We start from the raw sequence: 21,550 nt of genomic DNA, 5'->3' as shown, positions 1-21,550 counted from the left end.
ATTCATTGTCTATTATGTGCTGGGTCCTCTTTTAATCTCTGAGGATACAGTGGTTAACCAGTCAGGCAACTGGTTTACTTCTTGGAATTTACATTCCACTGACAATAGGGGGGAAAAAAGGGACACTATCAAGTGTCAGGTCATTTGAAGGCAACCATTTGGTCACCACCCCAGACATGGAGTTAGTGTGTCAAGTTAGCAAGACCACCAGCAGTTGGGTGGATAGTTTTCTGCTACTTGGTCTCATTGTGTTTCTGTTTAGCTTCTCTTGTGTGCCGTATTTCATGCCATTCAAGCAAAAACCTAGAAAGAGGACCATGAAGATATCACTCCATTTCTAACTCTTTCTGAGTCCAGTGTAATTAAAGATGCCATGGAGTGGTCCTATCCTCACACGCTTTTAGTCCTACAGTTAATTCAAACTTTTGAACAAGAGATTTTCAAAATGTTGGAAGAAGACTTTGTTCTTCCATCTAATCCAGTGCTATAATGACTTCTTTGTTGTGGGGGTGCTTTCTCAGAGATTGTTAAGAAACTCCCTTTTTAAGTGATTGCTTTAGAGCATGTTCCCAGACTTCCATACCAAACTAGAAGAAGTTTCTGGAGAGGATGGGTGGGTGGGTGGGCTTAGTTGGTGAAGAATGGCCATACTCTGCCTGAACGGAGGGTTTGCTGCCTTCTTGCCTTCCATTGCTGTGATTTGTTAAAATCACCATCCCCATTTGATTAGGTCTGACAACGCTTTGCAGGTTTTTCTTCCAGTGATTAGTGATTCTGCAGTTTGATGAGTCACTCTCGCTTTTGTTTATAGATGAGGTGCAGTATATTCGGGCTGAGAAAAACAATAAGGGCACGATGGAGGCTGCCTCACTTTTTCTTAAGTTCCTATTGGAGCTCCAGGAAGAAGGCTGGTTCCGTGGCTTTTTGGATGCCCTTGCTCATGCAGGTTAGTTCATTATTCTTACAAATCAGAGTATGTTATTTGACTGTTTCAAAATGCTGTAAAAGTGAAATACTATTAATTTTGAGCTATCCCCATGTACTTCCTGTTTCTTAATCTGAGGCAATGTAAGGGATTATTTTCAGTCAGATAATATAATTGCCTACCTGAAATATCCACAGGGAGCTACAGAGTGATTATTGGGAGAATTGGGCAAGTATATTAGATATAAGATGAAAATACAAAAATTAGTTGCATTTCTGCACCATACACAAAAATAAACCCAAATTGGATTAAAAACTTAAATGCAAGACCCAAAAGCAGAAAATTGCTAGAAGAAAACATAGGAAGTAATTTCTTTGACATCAGCCACAGAAACATTTTTCTAGATTTGTCTCCTTTGGCAAGGGAAATAAAAGCAAAATTAAACTATTGGGACTACAACAAATAAAAAGCTTTTTTTAACACAGCAAAGGAAACCATCAACAAAACAAGAAGACAACCTACTGAATGGGAGAAGTTACTTGCAAATGACATATCCAATAAGAGGTTAATATCCAAAATATATGAAGAACTTCTATAACTCAACACCAAACCCCCCAAACAATTCAGTTAAAAAGTGGGCAGAAGATGTGAGTAGACATTTTTCCAAAGATAGCCAGATGGCCAACAGACACATGGAAAGATGCTCAACATCACTCATTATCAGAGAAATGCAAATCAGACCACAATGAGATAGTCCCTCACATCTGCCAGATTGGCCAAAATAAAAAACACAAGAAATAATAATTATTGGTGAAGATATGGAGAAAAAAGGACCCTTGTGCATGGTTAGTGGGAATGCAAACTGGTTCAGCCACTGTGGAAAACAGTATGGAGGTATCCCAAATATTAAAAATAGAATTACTGTATGATCCTATAATTCCACTACTAAGTATTTACCCAAAGAAAACAAAAACACTAATTCAAAGGGATATATGCACCACTATGTTAATTGCAGCATTATTTACAATAGCCAAGATATGGATGCAAGTGTCCATTCATAGATGAATGGGTAAAGATGTAGTATATATACTATGGAATATTACTCAGCCATAAAAAAGAATGAAATCTTGCCATTTGCAACATGTATGGATCTATAGGGTGTAATGCTAAGTGGAATAAGTCAGGCAGAGAAAGACAAATAGCATATGATTTCACTCATAGGGGGAATTTAAGAAAGAAAACGAACAAAGAAAAAGATAAAAAATAGACTCCTAGATATAGAGAACAAAGTGGTTGTTGCTAGAGGGGAAGTGGTTATGGGGAGGTGGGTGAAACAGATAAAGGGGATCGAGAGTACACTTACCGTGATAAGCACTGAGTGAGTAATGTATAGAATTGTTGAATCACTATGTTGTGCACCTGAAACTAATTTAACATCATAATTTTACTTAAATAAAAATAAAGCATAAAAATTAGTTGCATTTCTACGCACCAGAAGCAAATAGAAAATGTAGTCCAAAATGGATACCACTTACAATAGTCACAAAAGTTGTAATGTATTTAGGAAAAAACCTAGCAAAAGATGTGTAAGGTCTGAATGGAGAAAATGATAAAGCGTTATTGGAAGATTAAAGAAGTCCTATTGAAGTGGAGATATATACCCATGCACATTGAGAGGAAGACTTAATACCATAAAAATATCAGCTCTCTCAACATTGATATTTATATTCAGTACAATTGTTATTCCTTCTCAGCCTTTTGACTAAAATCAAGTGTTATATTCAATACAACTTTAGTAAAAATACTACATGCTTTTTCATGCACTTGACAAATTTCTAAATTATTCTAAAATGTAAATGGAAGAATTATGATCTAAGAATAGGACATTCCTAAAGAAGAATTAAATAGGCTGGGGTTTCCTCTTCTAGATAACAAGATTTATTTTAGAGCCATAGGCATTGAGACAGCTTAACGTTGATCCTGGCATTGACCAACTGACCAATGAACTAGAATAGGGAGCCTTCAATTAAATTCCTATGTTTATGAAAACCTGATATATTTGAGACCACTTGAAAGGGAGGACCATTAGGAATGGAGGGACTTTTAATAAATTTCAGTATGCCATTATAGACAGAATGATGTTAAAAACCAAATAAACCCTAACTTACATACCCATGTAAAACAAATTTGTATTCCTTAGCTCATTCCATTCACACATACATACAAAATGACTTCACCAGAATTAAAGACTTAATTCCAAAAGGCAAAAATTTAACAATCGTTGAAAAGAATATAGAATAATAATTTATGACCTTGGGGTATAGCAGGATTTATGAAACGATACATTAAAGCATTATCCATAAAAGACAAATTGACAAATCTGATTATATTAAATTAAAAACATCTCTTTATCACAACACTAAAGAAAGTGAAAAAACAAATCACAAACTGGAGAGGATTAATAGATGAGATTAATAGATTCTAGATTAATATCTAGAATGTGTTAAAAAGGCTTTAAAATTAATTATAAAAAGAAAGAAAACATCACAGGGCAAAAGTGTGAAACCAACATTACAAAGAATAGGAAGTAGAAAAGGTTAATAAACATAAGAAAAGATTCTCAGCCCAATAGCAATTAGGGAATTGTGAATTAGGATAGCATTTTATTAACTAGTAGATAGCAAAATTTAGGAAGTCCAACAAAGTTAAGACTTGGAGAGGATATTTAATCACGGGAAATCTTAAATGTCCCTATACAGAGTATAAATTAATACAAATATTTTGAAAAACAACTTGGCATCATCTTGTATGGGTCAACTCTCTTGTATCCCTCTATCCAAGAGTTTCACTCTTAAGTATGTGCCCTAGAAAAACTCACACATATATTCCAGAATACACATACAAGAATGGTGGTAGAACACTTGTAATAACAAAAGCAAGCAAGCAAGCAACCAACCAAAACTGGAAGCAACCCCAATGTCTTTCAGGAAGAAAATAGATAAATAAATTCTACAATATTGACACTTGGCCCATTATACCTCAGTGAAAATGTATGAACACAGCTACACATGACAACACAGGTGAAGCTTAGAAATGTAATATTAAACTTTTTAAAAAGCAGTGAAAATTACATTTAGTAGGATATAATTATGAAGTTCCAAACAAGCCAAACTAAACATACATTAAGGAGTTAAACGTATGCTAGGCAACTATTCAAAAAAAATGAAGGGAGTGATACATCAAATACAGGATGGTAGTCTCTTTGCAGGGAGGGGAAAGGAGGGGTAAAAAGAAGTACACCCCCACAAAAGTCTTAGGAAACTCTAGTTGTTAAATTGGATAGTGGGTTCCCAAGTGTTCATTTTGTTGCAAGGTTCTTCCAAATAAAGAGAATGTGGGCTTTAGAGTGAGAAGCCTGGTGATTCTGTTTGAGAACCTTAGATTGAAGCACTCCTAGGTTACTACAGTTGGAGAGGTTTTTCTTTTCTTGGAGTAATGTAGAAGGCGAAGTTCCTTAGGGGCAGGAATTAAGATTTATGTTTCTTTTTGCCTTTGCACTGGGAAGATAATGATTGTATGATGTTTTGACTCCTTGGAAGATACAGAGGTTGTAGGTGAGATCTGTGGCACACTGTGGAAGGGAGATTTTATACTAAGACCGAATGTGAGACTTCACATTATCCTTAGCACTTTGTCCTAAGAGATAATAAATGTTGGAGGACCTAAAATGTTGGGTGCCTAAAATGAATATTGAGTTTTCTTTTTGAAAGATCATTAATTATTCAGGTGGTTCACAGATACCTTTTGGGTTCTCTCACTGTACATTCAAACATGATTGTATGATGTTAATCTTCAAATATCTTTTAATTGGTTTCATAAAAGCCCCTATTTTCTTCTTTTCAGGTTATTCTGGACTTTATGAAGCCATTGAAAGTTGGGATTTCCAAACCATTGAAAGGTTGGAGGAATATAGGTCACTGTTAAAGCGTTTACAACCAGAATTTAAAACTACAGTTAATCCAAAAGATATCCTTCCTGAAGTATCTAAATGTTTAATTAGTCAGGAATGTGAAGAAATTATGCAGGTAATTTAATTACTATATTTAATATAATTAATTAATTCGAATTAATTTAATATTAAATACTGAATTTGGGGGAAGTAATTTGAACATGGGAAATGTATTCTGTTTTCTCCACTGATTTAGACCCAAGAAAGATCATTGAAATCCACAAAAGTCCTCAATTCTAAGGCATAATTACCTAGAATAGTATTTTTAGTTGTGAACTGAATAATTTTTAATGTCACAGGTTTTTCAGGTTTGTCCTATTTTCAGTTAAAATTATTATTTTTGCGAATAATATTTTATGCAACTTTAAATAAAGTTGAACAGTTTAGCAAATAAAAAGAAAACCTATAGAGTCTAGTGGTTAAGCGTTCAGGCTTTGGACACAAATTTTGTTAGAATCCTAGTTTAACCACCTACTTGTGGTGTGATCTTAGGCAAGTTGCTTATTTTCTCTAAACCTCTTTTTTTATGTATAAAATGGAAATGATAGTATCTTATTAGCATGATACTTTTATAAGGATTAAATGAGATTATATATATATATTTTTTATATTTTGTAAAATATTTTATATTATATATATTATGTATATATTGTATATATATTTATATATTATACATATTTATATTATATATATTATATATATATTATATATATATATACTTTATATATATATATGCTTAGCATATAATCATAGATGCTCAATACATTTTAGTAACGATTAATAATAAAAATCATATAGGTCCCATTACCCTGAGAAAACCATTTGTTAATATTCTGTTATATTCTTCCAAATATCTCTTTATGCCAGTGTACCCTTATTTTGAATGGTTGTCAAATGGATTGTTTCCTAACATTGCTGCTGCTGATAGATACAAGGTCTCCAAGGAGGTGAGAACACCTGGCTTGACATAGTGATGCCACGTGTAAAGACAAGGACAAAGGAAAGGGTGTCTTAAAAGGCACTATGTTGGATGGGGCAAAAATGGTCATAAATCAGACCTACTGAATCATATTATACAATGGTTTTTAAATTAGTGCTTGAATTGATGTTTCTTCAGATTTTCTTTCCATAAAAGGAAAACTTTTGAAATGATTGATTAACTTCAGTTGTCTTGCTTAGGTTTGTTCCAACAAGGGGCTGATGGCAGGTGCAGAGAAAATGGTTGAATGCTTTCTCAGATCGGACAAGGAAAACTGGCCCAAAACTTTGAAACTTGCTTTGGACAAAGAAGAGAGCAAGTTCAGTGAACTGTGGACTGTGGACAAAGGTAGGATATTCCAGGGAAGAGCTCTGAAGGGTAGGAGGGTCTGAAAACATGCTCCATCTTTCTCATGGTTCTACTTAGGGCCTCTTTCATTCCTACATTTCTCACTCACTGTCAGAGGCATTTTGCCCTTCAGAGACCCATGGCTACATCTCGAGAGAGAGAGAGAGAGCAGCAGTGAGTTGAGTTCTGGTAGGTAAGTGGCTACTTCCCTGCAGAAGTAATTTGGTTGTGTCTAACCCCTAAAATGGACGAGGCCAAACTGCTCTCATCCAGAATTAGCCCATCTGGTCCAAAGGATTTGGGGAAGGCAGAGTCTGAACTCACTCTCTGGGTTTAAATTATCAGAGAAATAGCTTTAAAATTATAGAATGAAAGGTTTGAACGCCAAGACTTGCCCCCTTTTCAGAGTAAGAATCATAATACACATAGCCTGGTTGTCTTGCCTGGGAGCCATCAGGAACTAAGCCAGAACAGGACTGAAGAAAAGAGTGTGTTGTGATGAAATATCTGTGTTGTGATGAAACCATCATTTGGTTTCCTGAAGCTAACATCTTCTCAGAGCATTGTTTCAAAGTCTGAGTTTTATAAACCATCTGAGTGTCTGGTCTTCGCTTTTCCTAGGTTTCTTTTAAATCACAAGTTGTTCTGGAGAATGTCTATATAAATACACATCTGATTTCTTGGGTTAGGTCAAGAATGGAAGACATAAATACTTGCTAAATGTTGCTTCTCTAGTGTGCATGAGAATCTTCTGGGGATTTTGTTAAAGTGCACATTCTGATTTAGTAGGGACTCGAGAGCCTGCATTCCCAACAAGCTCTGGAAGTTGCTGGCCCATGTTCTACACTTTGAATAATAAAGTCCTAAATGACGTTGGAGTTCAGACTCCAAATTGAGACATCAAACTCAAAAAGATTCTTTTAATTGTTTTAGAAGGTGAAGCAAGTGGTTGTGCAAAATCTTAGCAGAAGTTGAAAATTTTACTATTATGACCTCTTTGTAGGACTTGTGCTGTCAAGACAATAATCAGATCAGATGAAGATTCTGAGGTGTTTTTTGGTCTCATACAGGTGCAAAGAATATTGACGTGAAAGTTCTTGAGGATGATGAAATGGAAACTTCTGACATACAGATTTTCTACAAGGAAGAATCTGAATGCCAGAATCTTAGTCAGAATTCATGTCCATCTTCAGGTACCCAGCATTGTTCTTTTCCATAATGGTGTTCTTTAGGTATTTTGTGTAGGGACATGTCTTCCAGTGCCAAAAGCCATAGTCTTTTTTTTTTTTTTTTTTAATTTTCATTTTTGGGAGAGTGCAAGATGGGGAGGGGCAGAGAGAGGGGGACAGAGGATCCGAAGCCGGCTCTGCACTGACAGCAGTGAGCCTGATGTGGGGCTCGAACTCACAAACTGGGAGATCATGACCTGAAGTGAAGTTGGACGCTTAACCGACTGAACCACCCAGGCACCCCAGGGAAGAAATTCTGATTAATATTGAGTAGTGTTAGAAGAAAAGTGTGATTTGGGGCTAACGCTACTGTAAGAAGAGAATTTACAGATTACTTTTGCAACCAAGTGATACCAGTTTGTCATTTCTGAATAAAATCAACAAATGTAAGTTGCTTTAAATTTTTCTGATATGTAAAGGTCCTTAGCCTTTTAGAAATTTTCATTTTTTTAAAATAGGTTGGAGTCAATAGATAATTTCTAAGATCTTTTCTGGCAGTAACATTCTACATGCTTATCTGTTAATGAGAAAAAGCCTCTGGTTATTCCTTGGAACTTCTGGTTCTGTTGAGAGAAGATACTATGTGAAAGCCTGCAGAATAATAAAGCATGATTGCTCATCAATATGAAATTGCTTTGGGAATTCAATGTTTACAGTTTGTTGCTTTTCAGAGACCTTGGAGGGATTTGTTGTTTTGTTCCATATAGCATTTCCTTTAACCAGTGGCCATCTGCTTGCTCTGAATTAGGCCATTCTTGCTTTAGTTTTCTCCTTACTAGATTTTGAGATTGTTTAAGAAAGAAATCTTTGTGGCTTTAAAGAAAAAAACAAAACAAAACTCTCGCCATTGGCACTTTGTCATTGATAGAGGATTCTGTACTTCAATGGAGAAGCTAGAATGGTTAGCAAGAGGCAAGGATTCTAAATTTTCTCAAATGAGGCCCTTCTTGCTAAAGTCATAATTCCTGTCTATTTGATGATAGATAGCTATTTATCTGATTCCTCAGAGCAGTAACTATTTGGAAATTTTGTTCCTTTTGTGTTACAGAAGTCTCTCATATTTACACCCCAGTGAAGCCAAGAAATTACCAACTAGAGCTTGCTTTGCCCGCTAAGGAAGGAAAAAACACAATAATATGTGCTCCTACTGGTAAGTTGATTGCCACTGCTTACGTGGTTTGTTTCTGTGTTTGCTTCCTTTTTTTTTTTTTCTTTTATTGAATACTGGGACAAAATGGGCAAGTGTCAATATTTTCCTTGCTCCATATGTCTTTTGAGAAGACTGTCCCAGTAATAGAGTCTCCAGGTATTTTAAGGAACTTGAGGAAGAAAAAAAAAATGCCCCCCTTTTTAGTTTGCTTTATGCCTTGACTATTTATTTGCATGTTACCTAGGAAGTAACTTGATATTTTCATGTCCTGGTGTAAATTCTGCTGCAGTTAACCCATCCACATTCTCAGTTTACCAATCAGTGCAGTGGTTTGAGGGGAGCCAATAGTAATTACCTTTCTACAGAAATATTTTAGTATACTATTAGTTACACATTTTCTTTTTCTTTTTATGTTACAAGGTTGTGGAAAAACCTTTGTTTCACTTCTTATATGTGAGCATCACCTTAAAAAATTTCCGCAAGGACAAAAGGGGAAGGTTGTCTTTTTTGCTGTTCAACTCCCAGTATATGAACAGCAGAAATCTGTGTTCTCAAACTATTTTGAAAGACTTGGGTAGGTATAACAGTTGGTCTTGTTTCTCTCCTCTAGTTTCATGTAACTGGTGTGTTTTTAGCTTTGTTTAGTTTTTGGAAAGCCATGATTCAAAAATCGATAGTAGATTGAGCCTTTATATAATCTATATACAATTAATTTTTCATGGATTCAAGTCTATTTTGTTAGGTACACTTGAAATCCTAAACTCCTTTGGCTAGCTCTTACAGAGTGAGTAAATGACCTGAGATAAATTTTACATTTAAATGGCACATTTAATCTTTTAATGATTTCATAGCTTATTTAACATTACTCTTTAAGTAGTATTTTCTTTCTTAATAACTTGAAAGAATTAATACATGCTAGCAACAATTATAACTAGCTTGCATTTGTTGATCATTTACTATGTGTAAGGCTCTGTGCTAAGCACTTGTCTCCAGATTCCTTTTGGAGTTAGGAGAGCTTAATCAGTTGATGCTCTGATCTAGTGTTTTATATCTTTGTGGTTCCTCATTCACATTGTGGTTGGTAATAGGGAATTTCTGTCATTTCCCAGGTACAAAGTTGCAGGTGTTTCTGGAGCAACGTCTGAGAATGTCTCAGTGAAACAGATTGTTGAGAACAATGACATCATCATTTTAACTCCACAGATTCTTGTGAATAGTCTTAAAAATGGGACTATTCCATCACTCTCTGTCTTTACTTTGATGATATTTGATGAATGTCACAATACTGGTAAACACCATCCTTATAATATGATCATGTTTAATTATCTAGATCAGAAACTTGGAGGATCTTCAGACCCACTGCCTCAGGTATCTCCAGATTCAGATGGATTCCTCAGAAGAGCTATAACCTTGCTAAATCCTATTTACTTACTCTTATGACCAAATTAAGGGTGTTCTTTTCAGGTGCTAAGTCCAGATTGTGTAGCCTATTGATTAATTTTGATTGATTGATTCATTTATTCACTTAACAAACATGCCTCAGGCACAGCCCCCCCCCCCACCCTGTGTTATCTATTGTGCTAGGCACTGGGGATACAAATATAAAAAGACAGTCCTTGCTCTCAAACAGTTTAATTTCATGGGGAGCCAAACATGTAAAAATTATGTCATAATGTATGGTGATGGCACACTATGGAGATGGGTACAAGCTGTAGTCAGAACAGAAGTGAAAACTCATGTGCTGTGAAAGTAAGGCAACACCCAATAGAAGTTAGGCAAAAGCTAACAAGAAGGTACAAATTAGATAGCTTGATGGTCTTCAGGAAAGTCTGCTGTGTGTCCAAAGGCACAGAGGTATGAGAGAGCATGGTGTGCCTGAGAGTCAAGAATTGTGAAGCTCTTCAATATTGTTTGAGTATAGAATGTGAAGTAGTAAAGAGCAGTAGGTGAGGCAGAATGGGGATAGAGGGAATGATTGATAGAACAGGATGTCAGGGGAAACCAGAGGGTATGGGGTAAGTAGGCAGATATATGCATTAGTCCAGGAGAGTAGATGGGACACCATTTTTGGTGTCATCAGAGGTGAGGGTGTGAAAGGAGTCAAGACAGAGTAGTTCATAGATGGGGACAGGAAAAGTGGGGAATCCCTGGCATTTAATCTCTCTTTTCTCTTAAATGTAGGAGAGGCAGAGAGATTATTTGCTGGGAATAATCAAGATGGGAATGGAGGAGGGAGCTCGGGGTGCATGGAAAGGATTTGAAACAGGAATTGCTTGGTTACACTGGGGATCCAGATAAGGTTGGAAACCATGAATTTATAGCACGGTATACTAGTGTCACATCATATAAAGTTCTCTAGCCCTAATAACTACCTCTTTAGGAAGCACAGGTTAAAAGAAATTCAGCATGTACCCATAGACAAAATTCAGTAGCAATCACATTTTTTAAAATTTATTGTTTAATGTTTATTCACTTTTGAGAGAGAGACCAGGGGAGGGGGTTGAGAGAGAGGGGGAGAGAGAGAGAGAGTGAGAGACAGACAGACAGACATAGAATCCGAAGCAGGCTCCAGGCTCTGAGCTGTCAGCACAGAGCCCGATGCGGGGCTTGAACTCAACAGCAGTGAGATCATGACCTGAACCACAGTCAGATACCCAACCGACTGAGCCATCTAGGTGCCCCCAGCAATCACATTTCTTAAAGCTTCTTCTAGAAAAAAATTGGTGGTTCACTAGATTTCTTGCTAATGAGTCATTTATTCAGTATTTACTGAGTGGCTATTCAAGTAGAACTTAAATTGTTAGGTGACCATTAAGCTAAATTCTTTATAAATCTTGTTACTGAATTCACACAACTACCATTTTAAATAGCTGTTGTTTCCCAACTTTTAGAGACAGCTGACATGTGTCCCTGCATTGTTCAGGGACATGCAGCCAGTGTGACATGGTTGAGTTTAGAATGGAGTTGTGTCTGATTTCAGTCCCTTTCCTTTCAGTATGTTGTTCTACACGTTATGGGGGACACAAGAGTAGAGAAGAGAAGTCCTTCCTTGAAAGGGTTTCCACTCTTGGTTTCTTTGCTGATTCATGTTCATCGGATGAGTTCCGACTTTTGCATTTATTCAGTGCTTTGCCTAATGGGGACCTTTCCATTTGCAATGTCATGGAAAATATCAGAAAAAATAAATACTGTTCTTGCTCTTTATGGGAAATTAGTAAAAACAAAACAAAACAAAAAATAAAACCTGACTTTAACAGGAAAGAGTTGTATGCAGGATTGTGGAAATGGCAGGCAGTTTCCCAGGCATCTGATGATTTCCAATGCTCCTCACAGGTCATTGGGCTGACTGCCTCCGTTGGCATTGGAGATGCCAAAACCACAGCAGAAGCCGTGGAATATATCTGCAGACTGTGTGCTTCTCTTGACACATCAGTGATAGCAACAGTCAAAGACAACTTGGAGGAACTGGAAGAAGTTGTTTATAAGCCCCAAAAGTGTAAGTGGAATCCCATAGCATGCCTTTTAGGACTTTGTTACCCTCCGCGTTTCCTAGTTCAGAGCCATTCAGATGGATACTGAGTTTTTACCTTTTCCATTTAGTGGAAAATATTTAACCCCAAACTTGGGAAATAATTACATTTCACAGCTGTCTCCTTAGCTGAGCTGTATTCCAGGCAGTGGACAAACCTCAGGAGGGGACTGTCCTAAAACAAACATTCTTACTCTTCAGTTTGATAAAATTCTTTTTTTTGGTTTTGTGTTTTTGATAAAGTTCTTATAAAGATACTAACAATGAGGCGTGATGAGAAAAATCACAGCATATAGGGGCGCCTGGGTGGCTTAGTTGGTTAAGCATCCAACTTCAGCTCAGGTCATGATCTCACAGTCTGTGAGTTTGAGCCCCGCATCAGGCTCTGTGCTGACAGCTCAGAGCCTGGAGCTTGCTTTTGATTCTGTGTCTCCCTCTCTCTCTGCCCCTCCCCCATTCACGCTCTGTCTCTATCAAAAAATGAATAAATGTTAAAAAAATTTTTGTTTTAAAAATTAAAATCACAGCATGTAAATGGCTAAGAGCTGGGCTCAGCCCTTCCCTGTGTTGCATGCCTGAGGAGGAGACTGTGTGGTCATTCATTATTTGAGTATGGATCTGATGATTTGGGTTGAAAGGAAATTAATCTGAATTCATTGTATTTTTCCTCAGCAGATCAGTATTTGATTTTTTAAAAAAGATTTGAGTAGCAAATGTTTATTAAATTACAATGCTATACTGACCCAACAAGGAAGAGAGGAAGAGGAGACATATATACATTTCTCTTTGCTTTGGGGATAGTGTATGACTGTATAAGGCAGAACAAACAGACATGAGATAGCCAGAGAGGGGCAGTTAAGTTCCCTTCTGGGAGCTGCCTGTAAGGATTTTAGGGAAGGCACCTAATCTAAACTTTTTAGTATCAAGTACAAATTTCTTTAAAATCCAATCCCTCTGCCCTCTGTGCTTCATCTCCTCCCCCTCCCATAAGCCCAACCTTGTCACATTCCTCTGGGCTCCTCAAGTGCATCGTGTGCTTTCTCCTTTCCTCTTCCCCTATTTACCCCACAACATTTCCTCCTCTGGAAGGATTAGAGATTCTTTTTCTTGTGCTCCATGATACCTTGCACATAGTTATTGTTATAGGACTTTACTGTGGTTATTTGGCTACACACATTTCTCCCCTAAGAACACAGACCTCTCTGGACCACAGAGTGTGTTCCTTTCAACTGTTTATCACCAGAACATGGCATATGGTAGGCAGGGAATAAGTTTCTGCTGAAACAATGCAATAATGAATTTTACGAACAATGTGAACACTTCTGAGGGTTGGGTGGGAAAGAAGATCAAAGAAGAGAGACTGAAAAAGTGTTGTATTTGCAGAGATAAGATTGACACCAGCCTTGTCAAAGTAGAGTTGAGTAATAAGAAAACCAGACTGAGAAGTCGGATTAGACCCAGACCATGAAAAATGAAGATGTTAGAATCTGTGCATTAAGCATTAGGGAGCTATTGCAAGGTTTCTGAAGATTTGATATATCATTTAGACTACCTGCCTGTGAGCTTGGGGCCTTAGGTCTTACAGAAGAAGTAACAGAGGCAGAGAAAGGTGCGCAGATGCCTACTTTGAAGTATGATGTGTTCTTCCTGAAAAATACTCACTTTACTCTGATGGCTCTAGTTTTCAGGAAAGTGGAATCACGGACCACTGACGGATTTAAATGCATCATCTCTCAGCTGATGAGGGAAACAGAGAGTCTGGCAAAGAGTATCTTTGACGAAATCGGTACCATAACTCTCGGTGAGATAAATCTCATTTTGCGTTTTCTCCACTTAGGAATAGCCATGTATTATTCCCTAGTGTCTTTTTGCATTCTCTTCAGTTCAGACAGTGTCAAGACTATATCAAGAGGTTAGCCTTCTTGATTATAGGTTATTGAGGAACCTTAAAATTCCTTCTTTAGTCTCGTTTTTTTTTAATCCAAAGTAAATCTGTGTTGACATACATACCTGAAAAATACCATATTTCAATCAATTCATGACTTTCTTAATCTCCGCAATTAGCTTTCTGTTCTTCCTACTTATATGAAAATATAAATTCCCTATTTATATGAAACCACCATTTCCCTCATGGATCAGATTGAAACAGGAGGTGACCTTTGATTCTTTGTTCTTCTGAGACTTTCTCACGAAGTCACCTAAGTTCTCTTCTTCTCTTTTGTTCTTTCATTCATTCACCAGATATTCATTGTGCTAGCTAATGGGAATAACAAGATTAAAGACATAGTCCCAACCTCGGGGAACTCACAGTCAAATAATGAGAATCAGATGCAGGGGGCTTCCACACAGCGGGGCAGAGGTACACACTGGGTGCCGTGGGAGCACGTTGGGAACTTTGGCCTAGAGTGGGCTGCAGGGAAAGCTCTCTGGGATGGGATGATGCCTGAGACAATCTTGAAGCTTGAGGCCAAGTTAAGAAAGAGACAAGTGAGATTGAAAAGGTGTCAGGCATTGAAGGAAGGGAATGTTTTAGGAACGGCAAGCATCTCATGGTACTCGTAATACATGAGTAGTAGAAAGGAGTGAGTAGAGAGAGGCAGGGGCCAGACAGGGAAAGACTTGGTAGGACTGAGTTTGACTTTCTCCTAAAAGCAGTGCAAAGCACCTGAAGATTTTAAACTGATGGGTGAGGTGATAAGGATACCAGTGAACAAAGAGGGCCAAACAGAGGCAGTCAAGACAGGTTGGTAGAGGGAGGAGGCTTGTGCAGAGCCCTGCAAACAGGAAGTATTCAGATTTCATGGCCAGCTGGCTTCGGATGGGAGTTGGGGTGACTTCCACTGGGCTTCTGGCTTGTGCACTCGTAGGTATACCGGTGGGTAGTGCTGCTTCCACCACTAGGAGCAGCTCTGGAGATGCTGAATTTGTGAGTTCACCTTTTTCACACTTACTTTACTTTTTTTTCTCTTCTCTTTTTCTTTCACAGCTTGCTTTAGGACTTAATCTCACAGCTGGCTGGCTGGCTTACCCACCCCTACTCATTTCTCCATTCAACCCGCCATTACCTGGTTGGTCTTTCTGAAATACCAGTTTGATTGTGTCAGTATCCTGCTTGAATCTCTCTGCCTTACAAGCAAAGCCCTCTAAGCCTCTGACCTGCCAGTCTGATCCCTGCCTGCACACTCTGGTTCTACTTATCTTTCCAGTTTTATCTGCCACTCCTTCCATACTTGAATCCTTTGATTTAGCAGTTCCTTGAACATGCTCATTCACTCATCATTCACCTGGTCCTAGGCCATATGCCAGGTGATGGGAATATAGCATGGACCCTGAGATACAGCTCCTGCCCTTGTGGTATTTCCAGTGTAATGTGTAAGGCCAAAATTAGATAAGTAATAATAAAACAGCAGGATAGGGGTAGGTGGGTGGTGGTGGTAAGGTGTGTTTCAGGCAGAGGAAACAGTGTGTGCAACAGCCAGGAAAGTGGAGCAAGTATGTGGATTTCCATTAGTCTTGTCAACTGCTGGAGATAAGAATCAGAAACAGGCAGGGGTGCCTGGGTGGCTCAGTCAGTTAAGTGTCTGACCTCAGCTCAGCTCAGCTCATGGTCTCACAGTTTGTGAGTTCGAGTCCCGTGTCAGGTTCTGTGCTGACAGCTCAGAGCCTGGGGCCTGCTTCAGATTCTGTCTCCCTCTGTCTCTGCCCCTCCCCTGCTCACACACTGTCTATCTCAAAAATAAATAAATATTTTTAAAAATTAAAAAAAAAAAAAAAGAATTAGAAGTAGTCAGAGACTAGATCACAGAGGATCCTGGGAGCCGGGTAGGATCTGGCCAGAGGAATCCACTAAAGGCTTTTAAGCAGTGGGGTAGCATAGTGTCTCTTCTGCAGTTTTGTGAACCCACTCTAGCTGCTGAGTGGGCAGTGGATTGGAGGGAACAAAGCAAGAAGTAGGGAGACGAGTTAAGAGGCTGTCACATTATCCAGGAACATTATGATGTGATTAAACTGGGGAAGTAGCAGAAGGGCAGAGAGACATGAATTTCTACCTTCTTATTCCTCCCACCTCTAATTCTCTACCTCCACCTTTTCCCCAGTCCATATCCTATCAGCAGTTCATTTCCCCATTGCTTAACTCATTTTCACACCCACCCGTGTTCAAGAAATACTTGTTAATTCATCTGGCCACCTTGTTTATAGTTGGGGCTGGGAAAGAAGCATGTCAGTGCTACTTGTCTGAGTAGCCTCCTTTGTTCCTCCTGTTAAACATGAAAGGGTGGGAGGAGAAATTTAACCCAGAAATATAGCTCTTGCCTGTGAGTTTTATTATACTGTGCTCTTAACAGGGAGACCTGGAGATTCAATCCCAGAGTAACTTACAGACTGAGCTGCTTGAGATCAGGCTTCGGTCTTCTATATCCTTTTACCCCCAGGATCCTGCACAGAGCCTGGACCACAGGATATGCTCAATGTTTAGACCAAGCAACTGAGATGAGGCATAGCTTAGGAGATGCACACATACAGAAGCATCCATGACAAGCTCTTTGCTCAGCCCTGTGAGTGATGCTGTGGAGATCAGATGACTTCAGTTTACACCAAGGCAGAATAGACTGTGTTGAGTTCTTTCTCTCCTGCTTTTAAATATCCTCCTGATGAAGCTCATGAGACCTGTTATTTTTATTCACTACTTCATTTTTAAAAGCAAAGTTAGATATCTTCATGTCCATTGTTTTACTTCTGGGCTGCTTTGGTTGTTAGCTCACAAAGCTGGTAAGATTTGGGTATCAGACACACCTGGATTTGCATTCCTGCACTCCCCCATGTACTAGCTGTGTCACTTTGGATAAACTACTTTGCTTTTCTGAGATTTGGTTTCCTCACCTGTAAAATGTAACCTCTACCTTACAGATTTGTGAAAATGAAATAAGGAGTACTTTGATTTCTTGGTGCAGAGAGTATTCAGTAAGCAATCATATGCAAACACAGATATACTGCTGCTGAAAACTATTTCAGGAGGAATATTCTGTTTACAGAGAGTAAGAAAAAAATTAGGTGGGGGGCACCTGGGTGGCTCAGTTGGTTAAGTGTCCAACTTTGGCTCAGGTCATAATCTCGCGGTTTGTAGCCTGGACAGCTCGTAGCCTGGAGCCTGCTTCAGATTCTTTGTGTCCCTCGCTCTCTGCCCCTCCCCTACTCATGCTCTCTCTCTCTCAAAAATAAATAAACATTTAAAAAAACTTAAAATACATTTTTAATAAAAAAAAGAAAATTAGAGGGTGAGGCATGCTTAGAACTTTAAATGACTGATCATATGGCATAATGAAAACCTTTTTCTTCTTCCAGAAGGTATGTCTCAAATTCGAAATAGGGAATTTGGAACGCAGAAATATGAACAATGGATCGTTACTGTTCAGAAAGCATGCACGGTGTTTCAGTTGCCTGACAAAGATGAAGAGAGCAGGATTTGTAAAGCACTGTTTTTGTACACTTCCCATTTGCGGGTATGTGACTTCTTTCCAAAAGTGTATTTTAGTTTTAGCACCTAACTGGGAGCTTTGCTCTGGTAGCTGAGAGAACATCAACTTTTCACCCTGTTTCAAGAGCTCGCTTAGGAACTTTCCAAAAGGTTCCTATGAAGCAAACTTTAAAGTTACCCCATTTAGCATCTTCTCTGCCTACTGAAACTTAATACTAGTAGAAACAGGATGGAAACAAAGGCTGGGATTCTATGCCATGCCTCTAGCATTGCTATGATGGACATGATTGAAAGAAATTGGGGGATGATGACCATTATTGTAGATATGTGATTGGTGACAGTCATCTTGAAAGTTCATTAGGTGACTCCTGCTACCTTATCTTGAGCATATGTTTTCTTACCTTTGGCAAAGCCACAGGCTCAGAAATCCAGAGTCTTTGGTTGCTTACTGGTTAACCAAGAAGTTGAGAAACAACCATCACCTCTGCTCATCATGCCATTGAAAGTATTTAAAAGTGCACTCAGTCTGTATGCATTTTTGGAATTTAATGAATTTAGTTGAATATTTGGTGTAGGTGGTCAGCACCATCATTCTGAACAGGTGCAGTTGCAATTCAGTGATGGCTTTGGATGTATGAAGAGATTAAGTCGAATGTCTGAATCATGAGGCAAGTTGATGTGGAAATTGATTTGCTCTTGTTCTTGTTCTTTAATCTTTGACATGGATTTTTCTTGTAATTTCCTCTTTCTCTTCCAAGGTGGAATTCTAAATTCAAAATGATCCTAATTAATGTATGATTCTAGCTAATTCAGATTTTTAAAACAATATTTGGTTCAAAGGTTTTATTGCAGTTCCATTGGAGCCATTCATCTTAAAAAACTAAGTTGGAATAGATTTGAGAAAAGTTTATTTTGCCCCTCCCCTACTCACCCTAAGTACAGCTAATTGAATTTTAGTACAGTGAATGCATTAGGCATTGGAGACACACTGAAACCCAGTTTTCATTTTCAACAGAAATATAATGATGCCCTCATTATCAATGAGCATGCGCGAATGAAAGATGCTCTGGATTACTTGAAAGACTTCTTCACCAACGTCCGAGCGGCAGGATTTGATGAGATTGAGCAAGATCTCACTCGGAGATTCGAAGGTGGGTGGTGTTTCTAGAGGAGGAAGCCGTTGGAACCTGGTGACTCCAGTGGCAGCATACTTACATTGCGTTATATTTAGTGTGCAGTGATGCTCAGGGAGTTGTCCCGGGCTCAAGAAGATCTTATGTAGATAGGACTATGAATCATCAGTGAAATCTGGTACTTAAGGAAAAAAATCCGTTGCTTAACATTATTTCTTCTTGTTAAGAAGTAAAATAGGATTTGCGAAGTATACATCCCATAGAAATTATAATAGGTAGTAGCATTTTTTTGGTTTAACTTTTAGTAATTTTACAAAGGTTTAAAGATAAAAAAAAGTGTTCAGTGGTAATCAGCATACTATAATTTATATGTACTTCTATACAGAAGAAAACCAAAATCGCCCATAATCCCACTGCTCTCATATTTAGAAAAATATAGGAAAATTTTAAATGAAAAGTAAGTCCTTCTCCCTCTCTCTCATTTTGGCTTGTAGGAAAGTATTTAGTATACATATGTGTAGCTCAGTGGTGTGCTGCTAAACATTGGGGAACCAGCTCTCTGGGGCAAAAATAAATATGCATTTATTGCTACATTTAATGTTACATTAAAGCAGTGGTTATTGCTCTTAAAATTCTGGTCAAGGATTGAGAGATTAACTACTTGAACTCTAGCTAATGGTCACAGTGTGTTCTAAATTTCTAGAATTTGTAAGCCATTTATAGAATGTTCCCCTTTTGCAGAAAAGCTGCAGAAACTGGAAAGCGTTTCTATGGATCCCAGCAATGAGAACCCAAAACTCAAAGATCTCTGCTTCATCTTGCAAGAGGAGTACCACTTAAACCCAGAGAGTAGAACCATCCTCTTTGTGAAAACCAGAGCACTTGTGGATGTAAGCTTCTTTCTTCTTGTGGATTACACATTGACCTAGCACCGTTTTATTGAAAAGATTATCCTTTCCTCACTGCTCTGTAATCAGGCACCTGTATATGTGTGGGCTGTTTCTGGGCTATTCTGTTCTGATTATCTCTTTGTTTATCCTTATATTAATACCTCACTGTTTTGATCAATAGTTTCTAGTAAGTCATGGTACCTGTAGAGCAAGGACTTCATATTTTTTAAAAATTTTTGGTCAATTTAAAAAATCATAACCATTCTCTGGGCACGTAGTGGTATCTTCCTAGAGTAAATGTTCATTTTACTATATTTGCATCTCAACTAATGCAGTTGGACATTTCTCCATAAACTGATTAGACGTCCATATATCTTCTTTGGTGAAGTGTCTCTGCACATCTTTTGCCCATTTTAAAATAGGATCTGATTGGGTGGTTAACATATTATTGTTGAGTGAAAGTTTTTAAAGTTTATTTTGACAAAAAAGTCCTCTGTGAGAAATGTGATTTGTATATATTTTCTTCTGGTCTTTTAATTCTCTTAACAGTATCTTTTATAGATTGAAACTTTTAACTTTTTACAAAGCCTAGTTTATCAATTTTTTCTTTTTGTGGCTTGTGCTTTTGGTATTGTACATAAGAACTCTTTGTTTACCCAAGATCACAAAGATTTTCTTTGTTATCTTCTTGAAGGTTTATAGTTCTGCATTTTACATTTAGGTCTACAATCTATTTTGAGTTATGGGTTGAGATGCTTTTTTTCTTTTTTTATGTGGATAGCTAATTATTGCAGCTCTATATGTTGAAAAGACCGTCCTTTTTCCATTGAATTGCCTTTGTAACTTAAAAAAAAAAATCAGTTGACTGTATTTATATAGGTCTGTTCTGGATTCTTGATTCTGTTCCATTCATCTATATCCATCTATCCTTTAACCCATCCCATACTGTCTTGATTAGCTTTATATAGTGTGAGTCCTCCAACTTTTTTCCTTTTTTCGAAATTGTTTTAGCTATCTTCCTTTGCTTTTCCATTTATATTTTAGAATAAGCTCATTCACATGTATGAAAAAATCTGCTGGAATTTTGAATGGAATTGCATTGAATCAACAGATAAAATTGGGGAGAAGTAACATCTTAAAAATATGGAGTCTTCGAATCCATGACCATATTATCTCTCTTTCTTCGTTTATATAGGGCTTCTGTATTAGTATCTGTATTACTGCTGATAAAAAATTGCCTTAAAACAGTGACTGGTAGTAACAAACATCTATTATCTTATAATACCTATGGATCAGGAGTCTAGAAACCACTCAACTGGATGTTTCCGGCTCAGGCTCTCCCAAGGCTGTAGTCATCTTAAGGCTTTACTTGAGAGGGTCAACTTCCAACCTTAGCCTACATGGCTACCAGCGGGCCTCAGAATCTGTGCTTCTGAGCTCACTCATGTGGGCCTTTCCACAGGGTTGCCTCCGAGAATGACAGCAGGCCTCCTCTAGAGTGAGTGATCAGAGAGAGACTGAGAGAGTGAGCCTAATGTGGAAGTCGTAGTCATTTTATAAGATCAACTTGGAAGTGATCATGTCTGCCATGTTTTTATTCATTAGAAGCATGTCAGTGAGTTCAGTTCATACTCAAGGGGATTACACAAGGATCTGAAGACCAGGGCTAGAGATCATTGGGAACCATCTGACGGGCTACCTACCACATCTTTGGTTTCTTTTATCACTGTTTCATTGTTTTCACATATAGATTCTGCACATGTTTTGTTAGACTTACACCTAAGTGTCAGTTTTTTAATGCTGTTATATTGTACTTAGTTGCTTGTTGCTGGTGAACAGAAATACAACTGACTTCTGTATATTGATCTTATGTCCTGAGATC

The 21,550-nt window shown here is 37.9% G+C and overlaps 1 protein-coding gene across 3 annotated transcripts in view; it reads left to right on the top strand.

Moving 5' to 3' along the window:
* RIGI (RNA sensor RIG-I) overlaps window positions 1–21,550 on the top strand; it is a 39,977-nt gene that overhangs the window by 7,333 nt on the left and 11,094 nt on the right. For 2 of the 3 annotated variants that reach the window (XM_047065194.1, XM_047065210.1), the window contains exons 2-13: window positions 812–946; window positions 4,829–5,010; window positions 6,114–6,261; window positions 7,332–7,454; window positions 8,539–8,640; window positions 9,061–9,214; window positions 9,750–10,008; window positions 11,974–12,136; window positions 13,851–13,970; window positions 17,513–17,670; window positions 18,661–18,796; window positions 19,520–19,668. In XM_047065194.1, the coding sequence (XP_046921150.1) occupies window positions 812–946; window positions 4,829–5,010; window positions 6,114–6,261; window positions 7,332–7,454; window positions 8,539–8,640; window positions 9,061–9,214; window positions 9,750–10,008; window positions 11,974–12,136; window positions 13,851–13,970; window positions 17,513–17,670; window positions 18,661–18,796; window positions 19,520–19,668 (1,829 nt within the window). The remainder of the gene's footprint in view (window positions 1–811; window positions 947–4,828; window positions 5,011–6,113; window positions 6,262–7,331; window positions 7,455–8,538; window positions 8,641–9,060; window positions 9,215–9,749; window positions 10,009–11,973; window positions 12,137–13,850; window positions 13,971–17,512; window positions 17,671–18,660; window positions 18,797–19,519; window positions 19,669–21,550) is intronic. The other variant, XM_047065201.1, reaches the window with a different exon arrangement.

The sequence above is a fragment of the Lynx rufus genome, unplaced genomic scaffold (assembly GCF_022079265.1).
Source record: "Lynx rufus isolate CCGP_SWC_20201006 ecotype Redwood Valley unplaced genomic scaffold, mLynRuf1.p SCAF_10, whole genome shotgun sequence".
In the NCBI taxonomy this organism is placed as follows: domain Eukaryota; kingdom Metazoa; phylum Chordata; class Mammalia; order Carnivora; family Felidae; genus Lynx; species Lynx rufus.
The sequence above is the reverse complement of the archived record's forward strand: the minus strand, read 5'-3'. Positions and strand labels throughout refer to the sequence as shown.